Raw genomic sequence first — 13,620 nt, 5'->3', positions numbered from 1 at the left:
TTGTTTACAGTGAGTAAATTAACTCTGAGACATAAAGAACTTCAGAAGCAAATTTAGCATCTTATCCACAGATTTGCTTCCCTTCTTCCAGGATTTAGGTGCTCTTGGTAGGTGGGTTTGCTGGTTTTCTCACCCTGTTTAAGGTAGGAAGAATTAGGAAAACTCAGGAGGATGTGGTCTCAGTTTACTAAGGAAGAATCATGCAGCCATTTTTCACATGGAATGGCTGTGATTTACTCTGTTTTGGGCTCGTCAGTATTGGAAATAAAAGCGCAGATCTACACACGGCCCTGCCCTTCACTGGGAACACAGAATTGATACTTCTAAAACAAAACCTGTGTTGGTACTGTTATCAGATTCCTAACCTGAAGTCATAACCTGGCCTCCAGCCGCATGCCAGAGAGCGACCGCCAGCCTGGCCGCCTAGGATTGCCACTACGTGTTGGTCCATACCCAGTAGAACATCGTTCCACTCTGTCTCTGCTGGCCTTTATGTGTGTAACTGAGCAGAAGAAGCCAGGCTGCCATGTTATACATAGAAGCCAAAATTAAACCTGAATTCTCAAGTACAGATTTAACCCCAGGACATCAACAGTTCTTTTTCTGAAATTGTGGTATAAATTCCCTTACATAACGAAGACCTATGAAGGAACAAAAATCAAATTGTGTTGCTTTCAACTGCACTGAAAAAGAAGTTGGGGCTTCCCTGGTGGCGCAGTGGTTAAGAATCTGCCTGCCAACACAAGGGACACGGGTTCGAGCCCTGGTCTGGGAAGATCCCCCATGCCGCGGAACAACTAAACCCGTGCGCCACAAGTACAGAGCCTGCGCTCTGAGCCCGCGAGCCACAACTACTGAGCCCGCGTGCCACAGCTACTGAAGCCCATGCTCCTAGAGCCCATGCTCCACAACAAGAGAAGCCACTGCAATGAGAAGCCCACACACTGCAACGAAGAGTAGCCCCCGCTCGCTGCAACTAGAGAAAGCCTGCGTGCAGCAATGAAGACCCAATGCAGCCAAAAATAAATAAATAAAATAAACAAATTTAAAAAAAAAAAAGAAAAAGAGGCTGTGAGGGTAGGATTTTGAGATGTATATATGCATCTGTCTCAGAGCTTGGAGGTTTTTAGAAAAGACATATAACAGTGTATTCTATTAGAGAGGAATGAACTCCCCTCACCAACACAACAAGAGATATTTTTTAAGTGTGTAAACTGCCTTTGTTATCTAATCTTTTGATACCTGGATGTTTGAAATCACTTTAAAACAGCAAGACAATCATTTATAATCTAAAATGAAAACTTCATTTGAAATAAAATCACCTTTAATTTTTGTCAGGTCAGTTATGGAAAAGTGACATTATCAAGCCCTTATACACATGGTTGCAACTTCTTAAGAAATATAAATTACCCGTCCACATAATTCAAAAAGTCACGTACCACAATGTTTACTGCAGCACTATTTACGATAGCCATGACATGGAAGCAACCTGAGTGTCCATCGACAGATGAATGGATAAAGAAGATACAGCATGTATATATAATGGAATATTACTCAGCCATAAAAAGAAACGAAATTGAGTTATTTGTAATGAGGTGGATGGACCTAGAGACTGTCATACAGAGTGAAGAAAGTCAGAAAGAGAAAAACAAATACTGTATGCTAACACATATATGTGGAATCTAAAAAAAAAAAAAAAAAAAGGTTCTGAAGAACCTAGGGGCAGGACAGGAGTAAAGATGCAGACATAGAGAATGGACTTGAGGACATGGGGAGGGGGAAGGATAAGCTGGGAGGAAGTGAGAGAGTGGCATGGACATATATACACTACCAAATGTAAAATAGATAGCTAGTGGGAAGCAGCAACATAGCACAGGGAGATCAGCTCGGTGCTTTGTGTCCACCTAGAGGGGTGGGATAGGGAGGGTGGGAGGGAGACACAAGAGGGAGGGGATATGGGGATATATGTATACGTATAGCTGATTCACTTTGTTATAAAGCAGAAACTAACACACCATTGTAAAGCAATTTTACTCCAATAAAGATGTTAAAAAAAAACAACAACTCAAAAAAAAAGCAGAACTCAAAAAAAAAAAAAAGGATGTGATACATATATACAACGGAATATTACTCAGCCATAAAAAAGAACGAAATAATACCATTCGCGGCGACATGGATGGACCTAGAGATTGTCATACTGAGTGAAGTAAGTCAGATGGAGAAAGACAAAAATCATATGATATCGCTTATATATGACATCTAAAAAAAAATGGTACAGATGAACTTATTCGCAAAACAGAAATAGAGTCACAGATGTAGAAAACAAACTTGTGGTTACCAGGAGGGAAAGCGGGTGGGAGGGATAAATTGGGAGATTGGGATTGACACATAGACACTACTACACAAAAAATACATAAGTGATAAGGACCTACTGTATAGCACAGGGAGCTCTTCTCAATACTCTGTAATGACCTTCATGGGAAAAGAATCTTAAAAAGAGTGGTTATATGTATATGTATAACTGATTCACTTTGCTGTACAGCGGAAACTAACACAACATTGTAAATCAACTATACTCCAATAAAAATTTTTTAAAATAATAATAAAAAAATAGATGGCTAGTGGGAAGCAGCCGCACAGCACAGGGAGATCAGCTCGGTGCTTTGTGACCACCTAAAGGGGTGGGATAGGGAGGGTGGGAGGGAGACCAAGAGGGAGAGGATATGGGGATATATGTATACATATAGCTGATTCACTTTGTTATACAGCAGCAACTAACACAACATTGTAAAGCAATTATACTCCAATAAAGATGTTAGAAAAAAAAAAGAAATATAAATTACCTGTCCATTAAATGAAGAATTTTTTCCTTTTTTCTGAAAGGTCTTTTTTTTAATCTGAAAATAATATTGACCCATTGAATAAAAATTAGCGTAAAGAAAAGTAAAAAGAAGGAGAAAACGAAATCTCTCATTACTCAGAAGTATTCAAAATTTTTATATTTCCTTCCAGGATTGTATCTCTGCATCTATCCTTTTTACACATTGAGATCATGCCATAAATACCATTTTGTGTCCTGCTTTTATCCCTGAATACTATAAGTCTTCTCTCATGCTTTAGAAGAATTCAAATGCCCAAGTAATTTTTCAGTAAACCTAAATAACAAAATATTATTGCACATTTGAATTCATGTATAAATGTGATTTGAATATATCAACAGTGGGATTAAAATATTAAAACCATGGGATTAAAAAAACCTTCTACTATTAATAACCCAAATGCAAAACAGATTAATTCATTTTAAAAAGCTATTCTTCAAACTTCAGAATTTCTTATTCTGTCAGAGTCATCTGTATTTCATCAGCTACACTTCACATGGTATTTACACCTACACATCACTTTATTTGCTCTGCCTGACAAAATGAAAAGTATTGGGAATTGTTCAGGGAAATATGCCAAAAGAATCTTAGGGTCCCCTGAGTTTTACATATTTTCCTAGTTACACTAATGAAAAGGAATTTGTTTGAGAACTTGACTCGGAGTGCAGCTGCAGGGCATTGAAAGTGTATGCAGAATGGGTCTCCATCCGCCCTTTACTGATTTCCATGCAGAAGTTTTTAGAATTTCTCTGAATCGCTTGGACCCAGCAGTTAAAAAAGAAGCCCAAATTCAAAGTGTGAATAGACTGAATTTCACATGAAAGGAAAATATTCCCATCACTATTTTTTTCTCTAGAGTGCCAAATACCTGATTTTATTGTATTTTTGTTTATTTTTTAATGTTACAAACCATTTTGGTCAGTGTAAAAATAACTTCTTTTGATTCCTCTAAGATTTCGATTTTCTGCCCTGTGCAACTATCTAAATATCTGTGAGCTTTTCTTCTATTTACATTAGTGGCAGAGCTGAACAAAGGTATTTACAAGCGGCCAGGGACTTTGAACTATTTGCCTCAGTCAAGTGTGATGGGAAACAACCAAATGGACCATGGTTATCCTTTTTTTTTTAAACAGACTTTATTATTATTTTTTTAATGACTTAGGACAAGCTTTACTAATTGTTTTTTTTTAACATCTTTATTGGAGTATAATTGCTTTACAATGGTGTGTTAGTTTCTGCTTTATAACAAAGTGAATCACCTATACATATACATATATCCCCATATCTCCTCCCTCTTGCATCTCCTTCCCACCCTCCTGATCCCACCCTCTAGGTGGTCACAAAGCACCAGGCTGATCTCCCTGTGCTATGCGGCTGCTTCCCACTAGTTATCTATTTTACATTTGGTAGTGTATATATGTCCATGCCACTCTCTCACTTTGTCCCAGCTTACCCTTCCCACTCCCCAGTGTCCTCAAGTCCATTCTCTACATCTACGTCTTTATTCCTCTCCTGCCCCTAGGTTCTTCAGAACCTTTTTTTTTTTTTTTTTTTTTTAGATTCCATATATACGTGTTACCATACGGTATTTGTTTTTCTCTTTCTGACTTACTTCACTCTATATGACAGACTCTAGGTCCATCCATCTCACTACAAATAACTCAATTTCGTTTCTTTTTATGGCTGAGTAATATTCCATTGTATATATGTGCCACATCTTCTTTATCCATTCATCTGTTGATGGACACTTAGGTTGCTTCCATGTCTTGGCTATTGTAAATAGTGCTACAGTGAACATTGTGGTACATGACTCTTTTTGAATTATGGTTTTCTCAGGGTATATGCCCAGTAGTGGAATTGCTGGGTCGTATGGTAGTTCTATTTTTCGTTTTTTAAGGAACCTCCATACTGTTCTCCATACTGGTTGTATCAATTTACATTCCCACCAACAGTGCAAGAGGGTTCCCTTTTCACCACACCCCCTCCAGCATTTATTGTTTGTAGATTTTTTGATGATGGCCATTCTGACCAGTGTGAGGTGATATCTCACTGTAGTTTTGATTTGCATTTCTCTAATGATTAATGATGTTGAACATCCTTTCATGTGTTTGTTGGCAATCTGATATCTTCTTTGGAGAAATGTCTAAGTCTTCTTCCCATTTTTGGATTGGGTTGTTTGTTTTTTTGATACCGAGCTGCATGAGCTGCTTGTAAATTTTGGAGATTAATCCTTTGTCAGTTGCTTCATTTGCAAATATTTTCTCCCATTCTGAGGGTTGTCTTTTCGCCTCGTTTATGGTTTCCTTTGCTGTGCGAAAGCTTTGAAGTTTCATTAGGTCCCATTTGTTTATTTTTGTTTTTATTTCCATTTCTCTAGGAGCTGGGTCAAAAAGGATCTTGCTGTGATTTATGTCATAGAGTGTTCTGCCTATGTTTTCCTCTAAGAGTTTTATGGTGTCTGGCCTTACATTTAGGTCTTTAATCCATTTTGAGTTTATTTTTGTGTATGGTGTTAGGGAGTGTTCTAATTTCATTCTTTTACATGTAGCTGTCCAGTTTTCCCAGCACCACTTATTGAAGAGGTTGTCTTTTCTCCATTGTATATTCTGGCCTCCTTTATCAAAATAAGGTGACCATATGTGCGTGGGTTTATCTCTGGGTTTTCTATCCTGTTCCATTGATCTATATTTCTGTTTTTGTGCCAGTACCATCCTGTCTTGATTACTGTAGCTTTGTAGTATTGCCTGAAGTCTGGGAACCTGATTCCTCCAGCTCCGTTTTTCTTTTTCAAGATTGCTTTGGCTATTTGGGGTCTTTTGTGTTTCCATACAAATTGTGAAATTTTTTGTTCTAGTTCTGTGAAAAATGCCATTGGTACTTGGATAGGGATTGCACTGAATCTGTAGATTGCTTTGAGTAGTAGAGTCATTTTCACAATGTTGATTCTTCCAATAAAAGAATATGGTATATCTCTCCATCTGTTTGTATCATCTTTAGTTTCTTTCATCAGTGTCTTATCGTTTTCTGCATACAGGTCTTTTGTCTCCTTAGGTAGGTTTATTCCTAGGTATTTTATTCTTTTTGTTGAAATGGTAAATGGAAGTGTTTCCTTAATTTCTCTTTCAGATATTTCATCATTAGTGTATAGGAATACAAGAGATTTCTGTGCATTAATTTTATATCCTGCTACTTTACCCAATTCATTGATTAGCTCTAGTAGTTTTCTGGTAGCATCTTTAGGATTCTCTATGTATAGTATCATGTCATCTGCAAACAGTGACAGCTTTACTTCTTCTTTTCTGACTTGGGTTCCTTTTATTTCTTTTTCTTCTCTAATTGATGTGGCTAAAACTTCCAAAACTATGTTGAATAATAGTGGTGAGAGTGGACAACCTTGTCTTGTTCCTGATCTTACAGGAAATGGTTTCTGTTTTTCACCATTGAGAACAATGTTGGCTGTGGGCTTGTCATATATGGCCTTTATTATGTTGAGGTAAGTTCCCTCTATGCCTGCTTTCTGTAGGGTTTTTACATAAATGGGTGTTGAATTTTGTCAAAAGCTTTTTCTGCATCTGTTGAGATGATCATAAAGTTTTTCTCCTTCAATTTGTTAATATGGTTTATCATACTGATTGATTTATATATATTGAAGAATCCTTGCATTCCTGGCATAAACCCCACTTGATCATGGTGTATGATCCTTTTAATGTGCTGTTGGATTCTGTTTGCTAGTATTCTGTTTAGGATTTTTGCATCTATGTTCATCAGTGATATTGGCCTGTAGTTTTCTTTCTTTGTGACATCTTTGTCTGGTTTTGGTATCAGGGTGATGGTGGCCTCGTAGAATGAATTTGGGAGTGTTCCTTCCTCTGCTATATTTTGGAAGAGTTTTAGAAGGATAGGTGTTAGCTCTTCTCTAGATGTTTGATAGAATTCACCTGTGAAGCCATCTGGTCCTGGGCTTTTGTTTGTTGGAAGATTTTTAATCACAGTCTCAATTCAGTGCCTGTGATTGGTTCTGTTTACATTTTCTATTTCTTCCTGGTTCAGTCTTGGAAGGTTGTGCTTTTCTAAGAATTTGTCCATTTCTTCCAGGTTGTCCATTATTGGCATATAGTTGCTTGTAGTAATCTCTCATGGTCCTTTGTATTTCTGCAATGTCAGTTGTTATTTCTCCTTTGTCATTTCTAATTCTATTGATATGAGTCTTCTCCCTTTTTTTCTTGATGAGTCTGACTAATGGTTTATCAACTTTGTTTATCTTCTCAAGGAACCAGCTTTTAGTTTTATTGATCTTTGCTATTGTTTCCTTCATTTCTTTTTCATTTATTTCTGATCTGATCTTCATGATTTCTTTCCTTCTGCTAACTTTGGGGTTTTTTTGTTCTTCTTTCTCTAATTGCTTTAGGTGTAAGGTTAGGTTGTTTATTTGAGATGTTTCTTGTTTCTTGAGGTAGGATTTTATTGCTATAAACTTCCCTCTTAGAGCTGCTTTTGCTGTATCCCATAGGTTTTGGGTCATCGTGTTTTCATTGTCATTTGTTTCTAGGTATTTTTTGATTTCCTCTTTGATTTCTTCAGTGATCTCTTGGTTATTTACTAGTGTACTGTTTAGCCTCCATGTGTTTCTATTTTTTACAGATTTTTTTCCCGTAATTGATACCTACTCTCACAGCATTGTGGTCGGAAAGGATACTTGATGAGATTTCAATTTTCTTAAATTTACCAAGGCTTGATTTGTGACCCAAGATATGATTTATCCTGGAGAATGTTCCATGAGCGCTTGAGAAGAAAGTGTACTCTGTTGTTTTTGGATGGAATGTCCTATAAATATCAATTAAGTCCATCTTGTTTAATGTATCATTTAAAGCTTGTGTTTCCTTATTTATTTTCATTTTGGATGATCTGTCCATTGGTGAAAGTGGGGTGTTAAAGTCCCTTACTATGATTGTGTTACTGTCGATTTCCCCTTTTATGGCTGTTAGCATTTGCCTTATGTATTGAGGTGCTCCTATGTTGGGTGCATTATTATTTACAATTGTTATAGCTTCTTCTTGGATTGATCCCTTGATCATTATGTAGTGTCCTTCTTTGTCTGTTGTAAGCAGTCTTTTTTTTTTTTTTTCTTGAGTAGTTTATTCAGCATTACTTACAAGACACCTATGATCCTAAAAGGTGAAACAAGAACCAACATTGACCAATACTAATTATAAAAAGTGATATACTCTTCAGATTAGCACAATGCCAACATAAAGAAAACTGCCTTTTTCAGCTTTTCCCTCCATAAAGAAATTATAAACATGTGTAATAAGATTTTAGGTAACCAGATGGATTTTACGAAGATGAATCAAAGACTATTCCTTCTGAAATATATTTTTCTTTAAAGTTATTAATGCCTATTTCTTTTCAAAGTTTAACGTATGCTAAGATATGAAATGACACATTCTGCCCAGTATTCATTATGGTCATGGAATCTTAAGAGTTCTATGTAAGCAGTCTTTATTTTATAGTCTATTTTGTCTGATATGAGAATTGCTACTCCAGCTTTCTTTTGATTTCCATTTGCATGGAAAATCTTTTTCCATCCCCTCACTTTCAGTCTGTATGTGTCCCTAGGTCTGAAATGGGTCTCTTGCAGACAGCATATATATGCGTGTTGTTTTTATACCCATTCAGCCAGTCTGTCTTTTGCTTGGAGCATTTAATCCATTTACATTTAAGGTAGTTATCGATATGTACGTTCCTATTACCAGTTTCTTAATTGTTCTGGGTTTGTTTTTGTAGGTGTTTTCCTTGTCCTGTGTTTCCTTCCTAGAGAAGTTCCTTTAGCATTTGTTGTAAAGCTGGTTTGGTGGTGCTGAATTCTCTTAGCTTTTGCTTGTCTGTAGAGGTTTTAATTTCTCCGTCTAATCTGAATGAGATCCTTGCTGGGTAGAGTAATCTTGGTTGTAGGTTTTACCCTTTCAGCACTTTAAATATGTCCTGCCACTTCCTTCTGGCTTGCAGAGTTTCTGCTGAAAGATCAGCTGTTAACCTTATGGGGATTCCCTTGTATATTATTTGTTGTTTTTCCCTTGCTGCTTTTAATATTTTTTCTTTGTATTTAATATTTGATAATTTGATTAATATGTGTCTTGGCGTGTTTCTCCTTGGATTTATCCTGTATGGGACTCTCTGTGCTTCCTGGACTTGATTATTTCCTTTCCCATATTAGGGAAGTTTTCTACTATAATCTCTTCAAATATTTTCTCAGACCCTTTCTTTTTTTCTTCTTCTTCTGGGACCCCTATAATTCACATGTTGGTGCACTTAATGTTGTCCCAAAGGTCTCTGAGACTGTCCTCAATTCTTTTCATTCTTTTTTCTTTATTCTGCTCTGTGGTAGTTATTTCCACTATTTTATCTTCCAGGTCACTTATCCGTTCTGTCTCAGTTATTCTGTTATTGATTCCTTCTAGAGTATTTTTGATTTCATTTATTGTGTTGTTCATCATTGTTTGTTTGCTCTTTAGTTCTTCTAGGTCCTTGTTAAACATTTCTTGTATTTTCTCCATTCTATTTCCAAGATTTTGGATCATCTTTACTATCATTACTCTGAATTCTTTTTCAGGTGGACTGCCTATTTCCTCTTCATTTGTTTGGTCTGGTGGGTTTTTGCCTTGCGCCTTCATCTGCTGTGCATTTCTCTGTCTTCTCATTTTGCTTAACTTACTGTGTTTGGAGTCTCCTTTTCACAGGCTGCAGGTTCGTAGTTCCCGTTGTTTTTGGTGTCTGCCCCCAGTGGCTAAGGTTGGTTCAGTGGGTTGTGTAGGCTAGTGCCTGTGTTCTGGTGGATGAGGCTGGATCTTGTCTTTCTGGTAGGCAGTACCGCGTCCAGTGGTGTGTTTTGGGATGTCTGTGACCTTATTATGATTTTAGGCAGCCTCTCTGCTAATGGGTGGGGTTGTGTTCCTGTCTTGCTAGTTGTTTGGCATAGGGTGTCCAGCACTGTAGCTTGCTGGTCATTGAGTGGAGCTGGGTCTTATCGTTGAGTTGGAGATCTCTGGGAGAACTTTTGCCGTTTGATACTGTGTGGAGCCGGGAAGTCTCTGGTGAACCAATGTCCTGAAATTGGCTCTCCCACCTCAGAGACACAGGCCTGACACCTGGCTGGAGCACCAAGACCCTGTCAGCCACACGGTTCCAAGCTCCGGAAATCCACACTCCAGAGGCACTCCTTTCAACGTACTGCCTCTCCCCTTCCATGCAAGTCCTGTTTATCCATTTTTATTGTTAGTTTAAAAAGGTGTTAAAAGACCTTCCAAGCAAAGAGTGTTGGAGTTCATGGTTCGACCCATGGCTAATGGCAATAATACTGTCCAACAGGATTCTAGATTTTGAGAACGGATCGGTTTTATGACTTCTCCCTGCATAAGCAGTCTCTTTGACCTTTGAGTAAATGGTAAGCTTCTTTTAGTACGTGTCCAAGTTGTCACAGACAATTGATTCGTTCAATTCATTTTTACTGTAGTTGACAGTGAATAACATTTGTCTTAGAAAAGGTGTCATTCCTTTTTCTAATGTTTTTTGCTCATCTATGCCTGGACATGTGACAGAAACGCAATGGAAATAGTCTTTCACCTCAGCAAGCTTGTAGTCATAATGCCCCCTGAAAAGTTAGATAATAAGCACGAAATGAGTCTTGTGGGAAGTTGGAGGGAGCAGATAAATATCCTAGGAGAAGACGAGGAAGATAATGAGCAGAACCCACAGCTCCATTTCCATAAACTCCAGGCTCTTACAGAAAAAAAAAAATTAGGTTAACATGGTGCTCATTCTTTCCTCAGTCAACTTGATAGTTTGGAATGTGAGCTAAGGATCGTGAGACGACAATTAAGCCAAATTTTGATGCCAAATGTAGGAATGAGGTGAAATAAAATTTTTATGGTAGCTCTCCTTTGATTGCTCCCCATAAATACTTCCTACTTTCTGATTTTCCCGAATTGTATCAGTTGGCAGAACGCTCCGCAGTCCTGTGTTTCTCATTAAGAGTTGGATGCTTAGCTGAAGTTTTTGGGAGGTCATCTCTGGGCGTGTCTGCTTTTGGCTCTCTCCAGCAGCATTGTGAGCGTATCCTTAGGGATGAAAATGTAACCCTTCATGTGACACATTTAAGTAAAGCCTCTATTCCTTTGCAAGAAGTAAATACCAGTACAGTACTTAATCCACCCTACATCTGACCTGCATTTTCTTTACGTAAGATCGTGATGCCTGTGGCTCTTGGTTGGAAGTGTACGTCACCGAGGAGCATTCCAGTGGGATCACTAGCTCCCTCCCAGTGGCCTCCTTGTTGCTAAATCCAGTGACCGCTTTTCACTGGACTGCATTTGAGTCTGTGGACGCTTCCATGGCTCCCTTCGGAGATTCCCCTGCCACACCTCTGCCTCCAGTCAGGGTTTCCCTAACTTAATACTGCTCCTTCTTAGTTTCCCTTTGCTCTCTTCTAACTCTTCCCGAAGAGGCAATGTTCTTAACAATTCTGTCTTTATCCCTTTTGTACTCCGTTCACTCCACTGACTGATCGTCCCCATTCCCATGCTTTAAATTACTCATTATCGATAATGATTTCCATCCATAGAAATAACCTAGTGAAGTCAGATGACTTGCCTGGGTTTAATTTCCAGTTCTACTGCTTACTAATTGTATGGCCTTGGGCAGGATACTTAAAATTCCTGTGCCTTAGTGTCCTCATTTATCAAATGAAGATTAACCCAACAAATATAAAGCACAGAACCTAGCATATTAACTACCCCAAACCCACCCTCACTTTTATCTGGCGAACGCTTATTCATTTGTCAGGTCTCAGCTTAGATGTTACTTCGGCCAGGAAGCCTTCCCTTCTGTCCCAAGTCTACTTAGATCGTCCTCCTACGTGCTCTCATAATATAGTGTAATTGCCCTGTTTCCTCTGTCTCAGTGTTTCTCACATTCATTGTAACTGCCGATTTATCTCTCCACGTCTCCCATCGGCCATAAGCTCTGTGAGGTCAGCAATGGAGTCCAGTGTGGTCATCACCGTGTCCCCGGGGTCTAGTTACCTGGACACAGTGGTACTTAAGAAATATTTGCTGAAAGAGTGATTGATTGTATTGCTGTGGTGGACGGAGATAGTTGTATTGCTTCTTTGTGGTCACATCGCTGGGATTTACGGGTCAGAAAACTCTGTCATCAGTTTTGTTGTGGTTGAGTGTCCTAGACAATCTGGCTCACAGCATCTAACCCACAGAAGACTAAATTGTAAGGCAAAATAAGTTTTTAAACTTGTAACAGTGGTTAGAATATGCCAAGGAACAATTTCATGGGTCTTTACTTGGGAATGTAATATACGCCTGCCCCGTTACTTAATTCTTTGATGTTGTGAGCCTCTGATGCTTGGCTTTGTAGGGTGTGTGCTCAACAGTGAGCTCCCAGGGCAGAGTTAACCTCCGTAGTGTGCTTAGGAGCTGTGGACTTAATTCCTTCCGAATACTGGAAGGGTTGTTGTATGGGAAGGGAGAGGCTGAGTGTGTCTGTAGGAAGCTACAGGAATGCAGATATCTCCTCTTTAGGACAAGAACTTGTCTACCTGTAAAAGCTATCAGGAAATGAACGGGCCACCCTGGAGGTAATGAGCCTCCAGCACAGCTTGTGTTTAAACATGGCTGGACAAGCCCCGGACACTGATATCTAGAAGGAGATGGATGAATGGGGACATTAGAATCCCTTCTAAAATGAGAGTCTGGCCATGCCCCACCACCCATGGACCATTGACTTAGGCCTCGTGCCCACTTAATGCCCTCAGTAAATGGCCCTGGAAGAACAAATGCCAAATTATCCATCAGCAAGAAAATGACATCAACTTAATTATTTAAATCATTTTGATGGGTAATTCTTTGCCATTTCTTTAAGTTGATAGTGTTATTGGCACTACTGCTGAATAACTTTTCTTTCTTGGTACTCTTGGTAAAGGTATGTCTGTATCTTGACTTTAGCTTAAGCGCGGCCTTTGTGATGTGGGTAGACCATAAAAAGATCCAAGGAGGTTGAATGATTCAGTAATTCTGGAGTGGCCTGGTCTCTACCGGTCTCCTCTGAGTTGGTTCTTGTACCACAGATTGATTGTGCATAGGTTGTCTAGAAAATATGAAATTTACTATTCTTTTTCCCCCAAACCAGGATCACACCCACCCCTCTTGGAGAAGGGAAAAGTACAGTTACCATTGGGCTTGTGCAGGCTTTGACTGCGCACCTGAACATCAACTCCTTTGCCTGTCTGAGGCAGCCTTCTCAAGGACCGACTTTTGGAGTTAAAGGTAGCTTGTTTAACTAGTATATTTTTCAGAGCAAAATTTATCACCAACAAATGTGGAATTACAACTTACTAGAGGAGCTGGTACATTTCATCTCTACGTGCACTCCCGCAGCCCTCCACCCCTCACCCGCCACCCTGCACATTCAGTAGGTCGCCCCAACATGATCCTCCCGCAGAGAGAGCTTCAGGGGGAGGTCTCAGCGGAGCCCCTCCGGAAGCCGATTCCCTTGCTTCCCTTGAGCGATGGTTGGGCTCTCGCTCAGGACTCCAGCCTTGAGCAGAAGCCTTCCATTTCATCAGTACCTTCTTTGCCGAGCGGTTTTGAAACTCTGCTGTTCATATTGGTGTTTTGTCATCCCAGCCAAGCTAAAAGGTCTTTCCATCCAAACCGTTCAGAGATCCCTTAGGTCA

General features: G+C 39.1%; 1 protein-coding gene across 1 annotated transcript in view; it reads left to right on the top strand.

Moving 5' to 3' along the window:
* Positions 1-13,620, top strand: part of MTHFD1L (methylenetetrahydrofolate dehydrogenase (NADP+ dependent) 1 like) — a 202,743-nt gene that overhangs the window by 43,892 nt on the left and 145,231 nt on the right. Inside the window, exon 12 of the mRNA XM_057527877.1 lies at positions 13,074-13,210. Coding sequence (XP_057383860.1) covers positions 13,074-13,210 — 137 coding nt within the window. The remainder of the gene's footprint in view (positions 1-13,073; positions 13,211-13,620) is intronic.

Source organism: Balaenoptera acutorostrata, chromosome 14, assembly GCF_949987535.1.
Source record: "Balaenoptera acutorostrata chromosome 14, mBalAcu1.1, whole genome shotgun sequence".
Lineage (NCBI taxonomy): Eukaryota > Metazoa > Chordata > Mammalia > Artiodactyla > Balaenopteridae > Balaenoptera > Balaenoptera acutorostrata.
This window is presented reverse-complemented; position numbering and strand designations above follow the sequence as displayed.